General features: G+C 42.9%; 1 protein-coding gene across 1 annotated transcript; it reads left to right on the top strand.

Moving 5' to 3' along the window:
• Positions 1 to 249: 249 nt before the first annotated feature.
• On the top strand, positions 250 to 10013 carry LOC103114456 (serpin B3-like). Its single transcript, XM_007524148.2, has 7 exons — positions 250 to 431; positions 1677 to 1733; positions 4070 to 4198; positions 4874 to 4991; positions 6028 to 6167; positions 6674 to 6829; positions 8820 to 10013. The coding sequence occupies exons 1-7, from the start codon at positions 276 to 278 to the stop codon at positions 9222 to 9224; spliced, it is 1161 nt and encodes a 386-aa protein (XP_007524210.1). The 5' UTR covers positions 250 to 275; the 3' UTR covers positions 9225 to 10013.
• The last annotated feature ends 6948 nt before the right edge of the window (positions 10014 to 16961 follow it).

Genomic DNA, 16961 nt, shown 5'->3' with positions numbered 1-16961 from the left:
ATGATAATAAAGAACTCGTGGTGGGAGTGGTTATATCCCTGTTATCTTCTAATTTTGTAAATCAATATTAAGTCACTAATAAATTTTACTCAATTAACTAATTACAAATATTTAAAAATGTAAAAAGAAGGAAAGGTTTTCTTGTCAGAATCTCGTAAACCAAATGGGTGAGTCTTTTCTCTTAAGAAACGGCCTCACATAACACCGTCTGCAAGGTCATCATCAAATGTTCACCCCTTGCTGTTCCAGGAGTTCCAGTTCACACCAAAGCCGCCATGAGCTCGCTGGAATGCCATTTTGCTGTGAAACTGTTCCAGCAGATTCGACTATCCAATAAGGAAAATATCTTCTTTTCTCCCTTCAGTATCTTATCAGCCTTATCCCTGGTCTACTTAGGGGCCAAAAAAAACACCGCAGTAGAACTTCAGAAGGTAGGAGGGACCCCTGTCACAATGCCCAGTGTGGGTTGGCTTCTATGTTGCCTGCAGCCTAGGTTTTGCAGAGCGGGCTGTGTCCTGGGAGGCACAATAGCCCGTAGCTGGCTGAGTTCGGGAATGTAAGGCTCACTCACTCTCCCTTAGCTTCTTCTCTGAGTCCTGACTGCCTTTAAGAGGTAGGACAGAAAACGCAGTCTCTCAGCACCCAGGTGGCTCCAACGGAAAAAGCAGTGGATCTGCCTAAATCCATGGCAAATATTGTCTTGTATTTCCTTGTATTTTCCTTGTATTTGGGCAACAAATGAATATGAATGAGGATTCTTTGGGCTTTTGTTTTGTTTTTATTGACCAGAGCACTGCTCTGCTCTGACTTTTGGTGATGTAGAGAATTCAGCTTGGGACCATGGAATCTCAGGTGTGAACGTCTTTGATATAACCACTATGCTGCCTCCCCCACTGGAAAAAATTCTTTGAAGTGGTTGGTCAGAAACGGGTTTTGAGGGATTCAAATTGGTAGCGCACAGGGCGCAAAGCACAAGGACCTGCACAAGGATCCCAGTTGGAGGCAGCCCCTGGCTTCCCACCTGCAGGGGAGTCGCTTCACAAGCGGTGAAGCAAGTCTGCAGGTGTCTTTCTCTCTCCCTCTCTGTCTTCCCCTCCTCTCTCCACTTCTCTCTGTTCTATCCAACAACAACAACATCAATAAAAACAATAATAATAACTACAACTATTAAAAAAATGGGTTTTGATTCCTTTCTTCAAGGAGTGAGCTCTTCCTCTAAATTTTTGTTTGTTTGTTGTTTTCTTTCAGTTTGGTTGGGGAGTTTCAGAAGGGTTTTGTTTGAGTCTTCTTCTCCTTTTTAATTTTTTGTCTTTATTTATGTATTATTATCTATTTTAACATTGATCAACAAAATTCTAAGATTCCAAGATCATAGCTTTGCACACATCCCTGTATGTTTGTACAACTCACTGGACCCACCACCAAAGTTGCTGGGCCCTTCCACCTGCCCCCAGAATTCTCTCCCTACTCCCTCTGATAACCACCACAGTTTCAGAGTGTAAGAGAAAATATGATTACACTTTTGATGAGTTCATTGGTGTTAGCTATCTGCATTCCACATATGTGTAACAGAATCTTTCTTCCTGTAAAAAAAATAAAAAATTAAAGTCTCCTCTGAGGCAGGCACACAGATGCTCTGAATAAAACTTACATATTTCCCTCCTTGTCTCTTCCAGGTCCTTTTCTCTGATGAGTCCTCAGAGACAACCAATGAAGGAAACACAGCAATTACGGTAAGTCAGTGTCGGGGGCTAGAAGATGCGCCCAGTATCCCAGAGGGTTGTTCTCTAAAGTGCAAATTTCACACAAACTGTGGCAAGTCCAAGTTTAAGAGGAGATCCTAGAGTATTTAGATCAGAGGAGAGCTGCCTCCCATCCATTACATATTAATTTCATGTATTTGTTTTCCTGAGAGACCAGTCCTGTGCTTAAGAACAATAGTTCTGGGGGCCAGGCAGTGGTGCACTCAGTTAAAGTGCACATAGTACCATGCAAAAGGACTCAGTCAGGATCGAGCTCTGGATCCCCACCTGCAGCGAGAATGTTTCACAGGCAGTGAAACAGGTTCATCCATAGCTGCTTTGATTTCTCCATCTCCTCCCCCCTTCTCAATTTCTCTCTGTTCGATCAAATGAAGTAAGGAAAAAAAAAAAAAAGAGAGAAAGATGATCAGGAGCTGTGGATTCATAGTGCTGGCACCCAGCCCCAACAACAACCCTAGCAGCAATGAAAAGAAAGGAAGAAAGAAATAAAGGAAAAATAAAGAAAGGGAAAAAGAAACAAACAAACATGGGTTCTAGAGTCAGCAAGATAGCCCATAGGTAGCACACAGGACTTGCATGTGAAAGGTCTCAGATTCAGGCTAGGGAGATAGCACAATACTAATGCAAAAAGACTTTCAGGCCTGAGGCAATCCCCAGCACCACCATAAGCCAGAACTGAGCAGCACTCAGTAATAATAATAATAATAATAATAATAATAATAATGACTCGAGCTGGGAGGTTAGTTTCAAGTTCCTGCTCTACTGCTCACAAGTGGTAAGCATGGGCTAGATGCTGCTCTCTGAAGGACACTGAGCTTATCCTGATAAACAAGGAAAAGGAAACATCTGCCTCAATCCAGTCAGAATACCACAGCAGTGCTGGGCTGCCCAGAAGTCCAGAGAAACATTCTTTTTTTAACATTTATTTATTCCCTTTTGTCACCGTTGTTGTTTTATTGTAGTTATTGTTGTTGTTATTGATGTCTTCATTGTTGGATAGGACAGAGAGAAATGGAGAGAGGAGGGGAAGACAGAGAGGGGAAGAGAAAGATAGACACCTGCAGACCTGCTTCACCGCTTGTGAAGCGACTCCCCTGCAGGTGGGGAGCCGGGGATCAAACCGGAATCCTTACACTGGTCCTTGTGCTTTGCACCACATGAGCTTAACCCACTGCGCTACTGCCCAGCTCCCCAAAAAAACATTCTATTTGACAATGCTGAGATAACAACTGAGCAATCATAATAGTGCTGTAAAAATGAAATGATTTCATTGAGTTCATCAGTGAGATCAGAGGAATAAGTATACATCCAATTATATTTTAGAAAAAAATGAACGTAAGGGCCAGCCAGTGGTATCCTTGGTTGAGTGCACACATTACCATGCACAAGGATCAGGGTTCCAGCCTCTGCTCCCTATCTACAGTGGGGGAGGTTTCATGAGTGGAGAAGCTAGTCTGCCGGTGTTTCTCTTCCTCCTCCTCTACCTCCCCTCCCCTCTTGATTTCTTTCTGTCCTATCAAATGTAATTTTTAAATCTTTTAAGTATTTGTTTATTAAATAAAAGGAAATGAATTGAATGAGACGGATGGTTTGTGACCTTAATAGTTCAAAACTCTCAGCTAGAAAGTGGAAGTTTCTGGATTCAGTCAGGCCCAGGATCCAAAGCTCTTTCACTGTTTGCATTTTTGGCAATGTTGTTCAGTTCTCCACACTCTCTTGTTTTCCTCTGGATTTGGACTAAAGACTTAAACAAACCAACGTAAAGAGCCTGAGCAGAGCACCATGCATACCCTGTTCCTACACATCAAATAGAACCTTTCTGAGGGAAGAGCCAAAGATCACAGAAGGTCTGAGAAGATGGTACCACCCAGATAATAACAGGGCTTCTTGTCATGACATATTAAAATATATAATTCTGACATTCTCAAATCAGGACAAGACTGTGTGTCAGAAATCAAATTCAGTGTAACATGATGGTCCTAGTAGGGTCTTAAAAAGGCCCACAAAGGGCTTAAATTCAGCTGGGAAGTAAACTACCCCTTTGACACATTTGAAAGCTTATCCTTACTTATAACAATGTCTTATGTAGAGTAGAAGAGAAATGATGAGAGTGTTTTAGAACTAATTCCTTGAAATATTGAATGGAAGGATTATGAGGGATGTGTGAGGTGACAGTCACCAAAGACTGAGGAACAACAACAGAGATCATCCCAAGGTGATGTTAGGAGGGGAGCTAACAAGCTCACCAGGGTTTGGTGTGGACATCAAGTGAGAAATTCAGTGGCCTCATTTTTTAATATTCGAAGGCTGGAAAGTTGGACAAAGTGCATCATCATTTTCAAAAACTTCAGACTGAACTCAATAAGCCCAGTGATGACTATGAGCTGAGCACTGTCAACAGACTCTATGGAGAAAAGACGTTTCGGTTTCTTCAGGTAAGTTCCATTGGCAGACAACACCTTCCACTCACTTTCTGGGTCCTCAGTCTGCCCAGCTCCAAATGGAGGAGAGTGAGAATGACTGGCTATGGGCTGGCCTGTACTCTGGCTCAAACCCCGGATGATAGCTTAGGCTTCTGATGTAGCCTTGACTCAAGACCTATGTTTTGCCACCTCAAAGCCCATGTTGCACTCTTTACTTTCTTTGTAGCCGACACCTTTTGCACCCAGCACTAATTTATGATGTAATGCTGACACTGCACATCTCATGGAATGACTCAGCTGACTACTGTGTGTTTCTAAGCTGACTTCATCAGACAACATTATAAAGGCTCTGCTGGAAGCAATAAACTGGGTGCACTTGCACTTAATTGCTCCAACAGTGTCAATTCTACATGTTTTCACACAGCTAGGGATCTCACCTCCCCAAGCCCACCTTTAGTCAGCAAAGGCTACCACTTGACATTGACTCACACAGGGTGTCTCAAGGCTTCTGCCCCATAACTGTACCCACTGAAGGCTTCCAGAGGCTGACAACCCACCAGTCAAATACAAGGCTATGGATTATTTTATGTACAGTGTCTGGTCCTCATTAAACATAATCTCATTTTCTGATGCATAATTACTGACAAAATACCTTTAATTCTTCCTTCCTTCCTTTCCATACTGAAGGAATACACAGATAATATTAAGAAATTTTACCTAGCTGATGTGGAATCTGTAGACTTTGCAAATGCTGCAGAAGAATGTCGGAAAATGATAAATTCCTGGGTGGAGAGACAAACACATGGTACAGTATGAAAGGGTTAAATAATATAGTGCTGAATTCCTACTTTGCATGAACTCTGTGCTTGATGTTACCTGGGTGCAAGGAAAGAATGGCAGGGAAGCAAGATAATCTTGCAGAGGTGAGGAGGCTGCAGGTGAGAAAACAGTCAGAGGAAATGTGAGAAAAAAGCAGGGAGTCAAGGGGAATCACAGGAGTCTCTGGGTGGGAGCTGTTGCTGATCTGTGTGTCTGCTCTGAGTGTGGAGGCCAGGGTTCTCACGGACCCCAAGGCTCCACGCAGATCCCATCTTGGGTTCACACTTTTGACTGTAAAGCGGTGTTAATTTCTGAATTACAGAAAAATGTATACATATACAAAGTGCCCTATCACCCTTTGTTAATTAGCAAAGCAAGTTCCCACCTGCAGGGAACTGCCCGACCCTCTTCTCCATCCTCACGTGCCACAGGGATTATCACAGCTCTCTTCCCCAGTCTCAGCACAGAGGTTGACAAAGTCTCCATGCTGCAAATTGCAACCAACCTATAACCCCCCATTCTCAGCCTCCCTTCCACAATTCAAAGTAGAGAATGAAGATCCATAATGTCTGACACAGGGAAGGGACTTCCTAGTGCAGAGTTCACACACACAGTAAGTCTATGTCCAACTCCTAAATGGGAAATAAAGAGGGAGAAGGTAAAGGAGGAAGGAAAATAAAAGAATGGAAGGAAGGGAGGAAGATGGGACAGAGGGAGAGAGTCTGAGAGGAAAAGAAAAAATAAGGAAGAAAATGGACTTGAATATGGAGCTGATGTTATTTTACCAGTTTTCAGTGTGAGATGACTCAAGCCACCCACAGACTGAAGCTGGCCATCTCTCCAGCCATAAGAGCAGTGTCCCAAAGAGGTGCCTCTAACCAGATACTCTGGTGTGCTGTCATGAAGTGTCTAGAGAGAGGACTCGTGGGAGTCATCCACAATGGTTTTTAGCTTTCAAAGCATTTCCTGGACAAAACACTTTGGTCTTTCCTAATGGACTTTTATTTTCCCTCCATTTACAGACAAAATCAAGGACCTAATTCCCAAAGGTGACCTTACAGGTGCCATCCTGCTCCTGGTGAATGCAGTCTATTTTAAAGGGCAGTGGGAGAACATATTTGATGAAAAAATTACTGAGCAGGCCCAATTTTGGCTAAATAAGGTATCAGCTATAATTTATGTACCTAATGGATGTAGTTAAATGTGGAATTTGAGTTCAAAATATATATATGATCAATATACAACCATAGGGAGGAAATCAAATTCGTTATGATTGTATTTTCTCTTTTAACTTTAACTGAGAATGCTAAGAAGAGGGGAGAGCTCTCCTCTCTAATTCACAAATTTCCCAGGTTATCTATCCCTTAGTAAAAGGGTATGCCTGACATATAAGTATCATCATCTTTTCTGGGGCCAGGTGATGGCACACCTGGTTAAGTACTCACATTCCAGTGAGCAAGGACACAAGTTTAAGCCCCTGGTCTCCACCTGCAGGGGGAAAGCTTCACAATTGGTGAAGCAGGGCTGCAGGTGTCTCAATGTCTCTCTCCCTCTATATTACACCCTCCCCTCTCAATTTCTCTCTTTTTCTATTCAATAATGAAGTGAATAATTTTTTTAAATAAATAATATCTCTTTTTGTAACTTACATTGACTCATTTCCTACAGGACACAAGCAAATCTGTAGAGATGATGAGACAAATCAGTTTTTATAACTTCTCTTCACTGGAGGATGTGCAAGCCAAGATTCTGGAAATTCCATACAAGGGGAAAGACCTAAGCATGGTGGTGCTATTGCCAAATGAAGTAGATGGTCTAAAGAAGGTAAAGGGCTGTCCTTCTAGTACTCCTGCACGAGACACTTGTGTCTTTCACAAGGACCTACTTCCCAAAGATTACCTTAGTAACACTATCCTGCTTCTGGGAAATGCAGTCCATTTTCAAGAAACTGTAGTCCGGTTTCTAGTACTACCATGCCCATAGGGACTGTGGTGGAAGCTCCTTTCCTTCTTCTCCACATTCAGCCTGGAGAGAGAAATGTTGAGGAGAACCCAACATACTATCAGCTCCACCAAAATAAATCTAATAAGAGTCCCACTGTGAGATGGAGGAATACATAGAAATGCTTAGCATCTCAGTTGCTACTAATATTCTGATTAAGCATTGGAATATCAGTTCAGAAAGAAAAAGGATGATGGGAGTCGGGAGGTAGCACAGCAGGCTAAGCGCAGGTGGCATAAAACACAAGGACTGGCGTAAGAATCTTGGTTCGAGCCCCTCGCTCCCCACCTGTAGGGATGTCGCTTCACAAGCGGTGAAGCAGGTCTGCGTACCACACTTGTATGCCTCAGGCCAGATAGCGCTCAGACTCATTCCCTAGCGCCTATACAGGGCAGAGCTGAGCAGTGTTCTGATCTCTCCCATGAAAAAGCAAAGAAGAAAGGGAAAGAAAAGAGGGAGAGAGGGAAGGAGGAAGGAAGGGAATATTTTAAAAAATAAATTTAAAATAAATTTAAAATAAATATTTAAAAAATAATTGCAAAATAATTCAATTGGATTGGCGAAATAGTTCACTTGGTTAGCATGCTGTCTTTCCATGCAAGCCAGCCACCTGCAAGCCTGACCCCCACTGCACTGAAGGATGCTTCAGAGCCGTAACATCTTTCCCTCTCTTTCACTGCCTCTCCATCCAGTTTCTTCCATCTTAAAAAACAAAAACATAAAAAATTAATTTAATGTAAATGGAGATAAATAATACCTCTTTCACAAAGTAAATGTATTCAATCCTCTGTTGTTTCAGTATCATACACACATATACTGACACATACATCTATCTGTGCAACTTTTTTTTAATTTTAACACTGTCCTAGTAAAACTTTATTTTCCCTTACTCTTAAACTTTTACCAATAATTTAGTTTATGGTTTACATTTTTCTGAGTTTTCAGGGGCATAGTATCACACTTGTATATGTGGAGGTGGGGAGGGTCCATGCCCTCACTACCAAAGGTTTGTGCCCCCTTTGGATAATCACCAAAGTTCTCACCAAGTCTGAGACAGTTATAAACACAGGCTTTCCTCATCTTGGATGGAACTTGAAAGAATAGTGTTAAGTGAGATAAGCCAGAAAGAGAAGGCTAGACACAGAATGAGCTCACTCATAAAGAAAAGCTGGGAAATAAGAACAGAAAGCGGAAACACAAAGCAGAACTTGGACTGTGATTGGTGTATTGTAGCAAAGGGAAGGCCTCTGAGGCAGGGTGGGGGTGGGGGAGTTGGAGGGCAGGGCTTTCAGGCCCTGGTGCATGAAGGTGGGGAGAAACTAGACTGGTGGTAAGAGTGTTTCCCAGAAAACAGAAAGTTTACACATGTATTAGCAACTGTATTTATTGGAAACCATTAATCTACCCAATAAAAAAAATAGTACTTAAGATAATAAGGCACAATAGATAGGGAAAAAGTGGTTTTTTTATTTTTATTTCCTTTTGTTGCCCTTGTTGTTTTAGTGTTATAGATATTGATGTTCTTGTTGGATAGGGCAGAGAGAAATGGAGAGAGGAGGGGGAGATAAAGAGGGGGAGAGAAAGACTCCTGCAGACCTGCTTCACCGCCTGTGAAGCGACTGCCCCGCAGGCGGGGAGCCTGGGGCTCAAACCTGAATCCTTATGTCGGTCCTTGCGCTTTGCGCCACATGCGCATAACCCGCTGCGCTACAGTCCGACTCCAGGAAAAAATGTTTTAACATGATCCAGTCCAGAACTGTGATCCATGTGTATAACGAGTCATGCCACTCGGTCCTTCTCCCTGCTATTACAGCTGGAAGAGAACTTTACCTCCAACAAACTGAAAGAGTGGATGAGGCCCGAGAATATGAGCGCACGACAGGTGAGTCTCCACTTACCTCGGCTCCACGTGGAGGAATCCTACGACCTGAAGGCCACACTGATGGGCTTGGGCATTGTGGATGCCTTTAGCTCTCAGGACGCCGACTTGTCGGGCATGACTGGGAGCCAGGGTCTGGTTCTGTCCAAAGTCCTGCACAAGTGCCTTGTGGATGTGACCGAGAGAGGCACGGAAGCTGCAGCCGCCACCGCCATAAAAGTGGAGATCACGGCATCCCCCTACCTCGAAAGGTTCCACTGTGACCACCCTTTCCTGTTCTTCATCAAGCACAATAAATTCAACAGCATCCTCTTCTTTGGCAGATTCTCTTCTCCTTAAAGGGGGTGAGACTGCCATAAACTTCAGGAGACTCTGTAGGAACTATGGTGGTTGTCTTTGGGAAGGGCGGGTGAGGGCACTGAGGGCACAGAACTCTTGTGGTGGGTGTGGTGTGACATACTCTGTAACCTTACAACCTTGTAGTCCACTGTCTGTTAATCGAAAATTTAAAAATTATGGGCCAGGTGGTGACGCACCTGGTTAAGCGCACACATTACAGTGCACAAGGACCCAGGTTCAAGTATCCGGTCCCCACCTGCAGGGGGAAAGCTTCACAAATGGTGAAGCAAGGCTACAGGTGTCTCTGTCTCTCTCCTCTATGTCCCCCTAGCCCCCTCAATTTCTCTCTGTATCTAATTAATAAATTAATTAATTAATTGAAAGAAAACATTCTGCCTTCTCTGCCGATGAAATGTTCCCTGGGAGATCCCCTTAAGAAATATGGTTACGTATAAATATTTCTTTCAAAGGCAATCTTCCTCTGTTTTCAAGTCCTCCTGACATGTACACATGCACACACACAAACACACGCACACTTCATGAAGTTAACCTTTTCCCAGATATATTCTGTAGATGGTAAAAATTTGCTTCCATGTAAAGGTTGGGGATATCTTCCATAAAAAATACCTTCCCACTAAATTTTTTTTATTTACTCTTTCTTGAGCACATCTTAGGATTCTGCCTGGAACTGTGCACCCCAAATTGCAAAGTTTGATCCCAAGTAAACACAAATTGTCTCTCATTAAATCTATATATAAATATCATTAAACTGTCTTACTGTTTCTTTAATCAGTATATGTTCTATTTATCATTACAGAGTTCAGGGCTTGGGTAGACATCATAATGGTTATGCAAAAAGACTCTCATGCCTGAGGCTCCAAGTCCCAGGTTCAATCCTCTGAACTACCATAAGCTAAAGCTGAGCAGTACTCTGGTAAAACAACTTTTTAAAGTAAAAAAAAAAAAAAAGAGTTCAACAAAGTAGTAATTCTTAATAAACCATTTTAAAAGGAAGAAATTGCAGCTCCAAAGTTTGGACTAAACTCCCCACAGGCACATACCTATTATCAAGGTCCAGGTATATTCAGTTTGTCTGTGTCTGAAAGTGGTGCACAGGAAATTAGAGACACATAGAAACAAGAGCTGCCTTTGTTGCCAGCTTGAATCATTGTAATTCCTACATTATGTCTGATAACCTTCTTCCATTATACTCTAATCAGATAGTGGGTATCTCATAAGGTGTAGTCATCATCATAATATTAGCATCTCTATTAGAGATCATTTGTGCAATTCTCTTCACTTAGGCAATAAAAGAAAATTCCAAAAACCTTAACTGTTATCCTTGAAACTCCAGTTACTTTAAGGAGGAAACAGAAGAGAAAGTCTAGCCTCCTGGAGTTCTCCTAGAACCTGGAGTTCTGCGTGTTGCTTGCTTCCCTCCCTCCATCAGCTAGCTTATGTTAAGGTGATGTTTCTTGCTGCCCACTTTGGCAGTCAGTCATCCATGACCCTCCAAAGACAGTGGCTGCACACGTGCTCGTTCTCAGATCCTTTGCCCATCCACAGTCCTGGGACCTATTGTACCTCTTGCTCGAGCTTAACAGATGGCACTGGAGTTCAAGGTTTCCATTTCAGTTGTACTCTTCATTGACGACTTGCCATGAGATGCTGCTTGTTTGATCCCCTGAGAAGTTGGTGGACAAGACATTGGAGAAAAGATTTTCAGGAGTCGGAAGTGGGTCAGATCTTTGAGCCCCTGCATTTCCAAATACTTTATCTGTGGAGGAAACGAGGACTACGTCTAGCGGTGGGAAATCACAGGAATAGAGAATAGTGATGAGGTTAGGCTAGGGATATGAACGAGTCTCTTCAAGTTTTCTGGAAGGACTGGATTTGAGAATGGTTTGGGAGGGACGGGAAATGCAGTCTGAAGGAGGTTTCACATGACTCAAACCCAGAACTGTCAGATTTGCATATTTCAAATACATGTTGATGTATTGCTTTCTAAGGGGAGCTGTAATAAGTTATGTCTCATTATCCCTGGGGATGGTTTCCTGCTACTCAGATTCACAGATACAATTGTAGAAGAGACAAGCTAGATGGAGAAAGAGAAACAATATAGAATCTTACTTCTAGGGTGTTGTGCGGTAGCGCAGCAGGTTGAGCACACGTGGCACAAAGCAAAAAGACCAGTGTAAAGGTCCCGGTTCGAGCCCCCGGCTTCCCACCTGCAGGGGAGTTGCTTCACAAGTGGTGAAGCAGGTCTACAGGTGTCTGTCTTTCCCTCTCCCTCTCTGTCTTCCCCTCCTCTCTTCATTTCTCTCTGTCCTATCCAACAACAACGACATCAATAACAACAACAATAATAACTACAACAATAAAGCAACAAAGGCAACAAAAGGGAATAAATTAAAAAAAAAGAATCTTATTTCTATGTGGCACACATAGAACAGAAAACAGAAAGAAAGACATATATACATATACATGTATGTACCCTGCAACTGAAAATTAAATGGACCTGCCTCAAATTCACAACAACAGAGCTTTCAGAATTCATTTTAGGGAGGAATGAAGGCCTGGGAATATCCCAGTGTTTATATGCTTTGGATTGAGAATTCCTCTTGTTGCAACTTAATGTCAAACTTGGTACCATTAAAATCTATTCAAAATTGTAGTTGTCTATTATACCTATTTAAATAACAGTCCACACAAAACTCAGGTGTCTATCTCTCTTCCTCTCTGTCTTACCCTCTTCTATTCATTTCTCTCTGTCTTATCCAACAACAACAAGGGCAGCAAAAATGGGGGAAAAATGGCCTCCAAGAGTAGTGTATATGTAGTGCAGGCACTGAGCTACAGTAATAACCCTGGAGGCCAAAAAAAAAAAAAGAAAGAAAGAAAAGATTAATAGCAAGACCAAATCTATGTGCTTATGGGGTCAGTAGACTCATCTATGAATTTTCAGCACCTGACTTTTTAATCATTAAACTACATTACCATGTGGGCTCTAGGAATATGTCTCTGTAGAGGAATTTAGTCTAATTACTACATTAGTATCAGTGCAGCATATAAGGTGGTTGGCAAAAGTTGGTATGTAGTTTCAGGAAGTTGGGGGTGTGCTTAAAGTTAGTTTTGGCTGAGGAAGAAGGTTGTTCAGCACCAGAGTCCATGTACAGGACTTGCACACCTGAATTCTCAGAGACCCCTAGCTCAATCTTCAACTCCATATAGGCTAAAGCTGAGGAGGGTCTCTCACTCTCTCTCTCTCCCTCACCCTCTCCCTCTCTCTTCCCACCCCATCTATCTATCTGTCTCTCTGTCTCTCACATAGAAATAAATACATCTGCTTTAAGTTTGACATTTCTGATTCAAACATGGACTTCGTTCAGATTCTCAAAAAAAAGGAGAATTTGGGAGTCCGGTGATAGCGCAACAGGTTAAGCGCACATGGCAAAAAGTGCAAGGACCAACATAAGGATTCTGATTCCAGCCCCCGGCTCTCCACCTGCAGGGGAGTAGCTTCACAGGCGGTGAAGCAGGTCTGCAGGTGTCTATCTTTCTCTTCCCCTCTCAGTCTTCCCCTTCTCTCTCCATTTCTCTCTGTCCTATCCAACAACGAGGACAACAGTAATAACTACAACAAGGAAAAAAAAGGGAATAAATAAATAATTATTTTTAAAAAAATAAAAAGGAGAATTTATGTCTGGGGTATGTCTATTTAAATTTGACTAAATCAAATAGCAAGGTATCTTAGGGAGCTACACACTCACTGGAGCAGTAACTAAACAGAAAGATTTTTGTGTTTGCAATTTCATTGATTTCACCAAGTTTTTTAGCTCAGATGTTTAAACAGCTAGACGTGATGTATATTCCTATATTTAATCTTAGTTGGGCAATTTGAGAAGGTATTAACAAACCTACCTGAGTTCCAGGGTCCAAAATAGGGCAGGCAGATTTGCTAAGCTGTGTTCGGAGAGTGTGTACTTTTGGTTGATGATATTGGTAAATTTTACACAAAGTTTATCTGTAAGTTGTCTGACTGTATTAAAGCCTTTGATGGCCATAGTTGACATTGTTCCCAGCATTCCATAAATTTAAAAAAAATAATAAGAGGGGGCTGGGTGGTGGCACTCCTAGTTAAGCATACACTTTCTAGCCCCCCACTCCCCACCTCTAGGGGGAAAGCTTCACGTGTAGTGAAACTATCTGTCTTTCTCCCTCTCTATACCATCTCTCCTTTCAAATTCTCTCTTTCTTATCAAATAAAGGGGTGGGAAGGAGGAAATGGCCACTATGAACATTGGATTACAGGTGCAGGCACTTCTTCTTCTTCTTCTTCTAGCGTTTGCCCTTCTTCCGTAGCCAGTCAACAGCGTCAGGTTGAGCCTGATGTAAAGTTTCGAGACCTCCTTTGAATCTGGAGAGGTGGCAGTCGTTGACTATGTGGGTCATAGTCTGTCTGTATCCGCAGGGGCAGTTCGGGTCATCTCTGGCTCCCCAGTGATGGAACATAGCGGCGCACCGGCCATGGCCTGTTCGATAGCGATTGAGGAGGGCCCAATCATAACGTGCCAGGTCAAAGCAGGGTTGACGCTTGCAGGGGTCTGTGATGAGGTGTTTGTTCTTTACCTCAGCTGACTGCCAACTCTGTTTCCAAGAGTCTGGAACAGAGAAGTTCAGTGTAGGTGTATGGGACCAGATTGGGTGACGAGACGTCAAGCGTTGGACAGGGTGGGCGAAGATATCCGCGTATATTGGCAGGTCCGGTCGAGCGTAGACGTGGGAAATGAACTTAGATGATGCCGCATCCCGACGAATATCTGGCGGGGCGATGTGGCTAAGAATTGGCAGCCATGGGACCGGGGTGGAACGGATGGTTCCAGAAATTATCCTCATGGAGGAATATAATTTGGAATCGACCAAGTGGACATGGGGGCTACGGAACCATACTGGGGCACAGTATTCTGCAGTGGAATAGCATAATGCCAGAGATGATGATCGTAGTGTGGAAGTGCTCGCGCCCCATGAGGAGCTGGCCAATGCAGGCACTGAGTCCCAGCAATAAACCCAATGGCAATAAAAAGTTGGTTTAAATATGTATGTGTGTATGTTTGCTGATCAAGCCTATGACCCTGCAGTGACATGCGAGCATGGGTGGTTGGTTAGTCATTAGTCCAGGGAGATGTCTTATTTAACAGGAAAGCAGGGACTACCTCAGGTGTGAGGGTTCTAACAGGAGAACCAGATGCTATGTCTAGTTAATTTCTAGAAACCCTCACAGGGTTGTGGGGCTGGTTTCCTTGCCCAGACAAAATATGAGATCAGTAGTGTTTCTTGTTTTCAGCTGCAATGATTTGCTGTACTGTGTAGTAGCAGTAGTAGTAGTAACAGTAGTAGTAGTAGCAGCAGTAGTAATAGTAGTAGCAGTACTAGTAGTAGTAGTAGTAGTAGCAGCAGCAGCAGCAGTAGTAGCAGTAGCAGCAGCAGTAGTAGTAGTAGCAGCAGCAGCAGTAGTAGTAGCAGTAGCAGTAGTAGCAGCAGCAGCAGTAGTAGCAGTAGCAGCAGCAGTAGTAGTAGTAGCAGCAGCAGCAGTAGTAGTAGCAGTAGCAGTAGTAGCAGCAGCAGCAGCAGCAGTAGCAGCAGTAGCAGTAGCAGTAGTAGTCGTAGTAGCAGTAGCAGCAGTAACAGTAGCAGTAGCAGTAGTAGCAGTAGCAGTAGCAGCAGCAGTAGTAGCAGTAGCAGTAGCAACAGCAGCAGTGGTAGTAGTAGTAGCAGTAATAGTAGTAGTACTAGTAGCAGTAGTAGCAGTAGCAGCAGCAGCAGTAGTAGTAGTAGTAGCAGTAGCAGTAGTAGTACTAGTAGTAGTAGTAGCAGCAGCAGCAGTAGTAGTAGTAGTACTAGTAGCAGCAGCAGCAGCAGTAGTAGTAGTAGCAGTAGCAGTAGTAGTGGTACTAGTAGTAGTAGTAGTAGCAGCAGCAGCAGTGGTAGTAGTAGTAGCAGTAACAGTAGTAGTACTAGTAGCAGCAGCAGCAGCAACAGTAGTAGTAATGGCAGATAATACAGGAATAAAACCTTTAATTTCCATTAATTTAAAAGCAGTGCAGCTGCGTTTGGCTGGTGGTTGCACTGATGAATGTCAGGCTATTGATTGATGCTTGTTTTCTGCTTCATGTTGCCTTTTGGGAATTCAGAGTCTCAAGCAAAGTAAGAAAGCTGGATTGTATGGGAGTTGGGCGGTAGCACAGCAGGTTAAGTGCATGTGGCACAAAGTGCAAGGATATGCAGTAAGGAACCTGGTTCTAGCACCCGGCTCCCCACCTGCAGGGAAGTCAATTCACAGGTGGTCTATCTTTCTCTCCAATCTCTCTCCATTTCTCTCAATCTAACAACAATGACATCAACAACAACAACAATAATAACTACAACAACAATGAAAACAACAATGGCAACAAAAGAGAAAATAAATATAAAAAAAAATTTTTTTAAAGGAAGCTGTATTGTATCTCCCCGTGGACTCATGAAATATGGCCATAGAGAGTGGATTCCCCTCACACTTCTGGTCAGCATTGCTTGAAATCTCCCCACAAAACTTTGGCAGGCAGCAGAACATGAAGCCAAACAAGAACTTAGATCTATTCAAAGAAATGGCAAATTATAGGTAAATATAAAAAAAACTAAAACTACAAAAATGAAAAACAAGTTAGTGGCCAGGAGGTGGCTCATGCAGTCATGCACATGTCACCATGTGTGAGCCCCTGGGCTCAAGTTCCCTGGGTCTCCACCTACAGGGGAAACTTCACGAGAGGTGGACCAATGCTGCAGATGTCTTTCATTCTCTGTGTCTCTTTCTCCCTTTCTCTCTTTCTCCCTCTCTTTTTTTCTCTGTTTTTACCCTCTGTTAAAACATCAGAGTTAATGGGAGTCGGGCGGTTGCACAGCGGGTTAAGCACACGTGGCGCAAAGCGCAAGGACAGGCATAAGGATCCAGGTTCGAGCCCCCGGCTCCCCACCTGCAGGGGAGTCACTTCACAAGCGGTGAAGCAGGTCTGCAGGTGTGTCTACCTTTCTCTCCTCCCTGTCTTCCCCTCCTCTCTCCATTTCTCTCTATTCTATCCAGCAAAGACGACATCAACAACAATAATAATAACTACAATAAAAAAACAACAAGGGTGACCAAAGGGAATAAATAAAAATATTTTTTTAAAACATCAAAGTTAAAAAGAAATATAAATAAATTATTTTAATTGAAAAAATAAGAAATGAGTTGAAGATAGTTAACTATTTAAATCAAAAGGAATAGCTATCTATTGTGTGGTTAATACGAAATGTGGATATAATGGGGCTGAGTGGTGGTGCAGCAGGTTGAGTGCACGTGTAACAGTGGGCAAGGATCCAGGTTCAAGTCCCCAGTCCCCACCTGCAGAGGGAAAGCTTTGCAAGCAGTGAAGCAGTGCTGTAGATGTCCTTCTCCTTCTCTATCTTCCCATTCCCTCCAGATTTCTGTTTGTTTTTATCAAATAATTAAATAAATATTTAAAAAATAAATATAGAAATAAAAGCAACAACTAAAACAGCACAAAGGAAGACAGGATAAAATGAAAGGAAATCATTGGAAGGGTTGTCTTCCCATACTAAAAAACTAACCGCTGTGAGCTTCACTGAAGAGAACCCTCTCTGAGAGGTAACCGTGGGTAGTGTCAACTCTGCAGCTGCTGCTAGTCAGCTGGGAGTGGAGAT

Source organism: Erinaceus europaeus, chromosome 15 (genome assembly GCF_950295315.1).
Source record: "Erinaceus europaeus chromosome 15, mEriEur2.1, whole genome shotgun sequence".
Lineage (NCBI taxonomy): Eukaryota > Metazoa > Chordata > Mammalia > Eulipotyphla > Erinaceidae > Erinaceus > Erinaceus europaeus.
The sequence above is the reverse complement of the archived record's forward strand: the minus strand, read 5'-3'. Positions and strand labels throughout refer to the sequence as shown.

What these genes read in the sequence shown, in the direction of transcription:
- LOC103114456 (XM_007524148.2), top strand. Translation starts at nt 276, where the DNA reads ATGAGCTCGCTGGAATGCCATTTTGCTGTGAAACTGTTCCAGCAGATT. An exon ending in AAGGAAACACAGCAATTACG is followed by an intron (nt 1,734 to 4,069) that starts GTAAGTCAGTGT and finishes TAATATTCGAAG; the next exon opens with GCTGGAAAGTTGGACAAAGT. An exon ending in AGACGTTTCGGTTTCTTCAG is followed by an intron (nt 4,199 to 4,873) that starts GTAAGTTCCATT and finishes TCCATACTGAAG; the next exon opens with GAATACACAGATAATATTAA.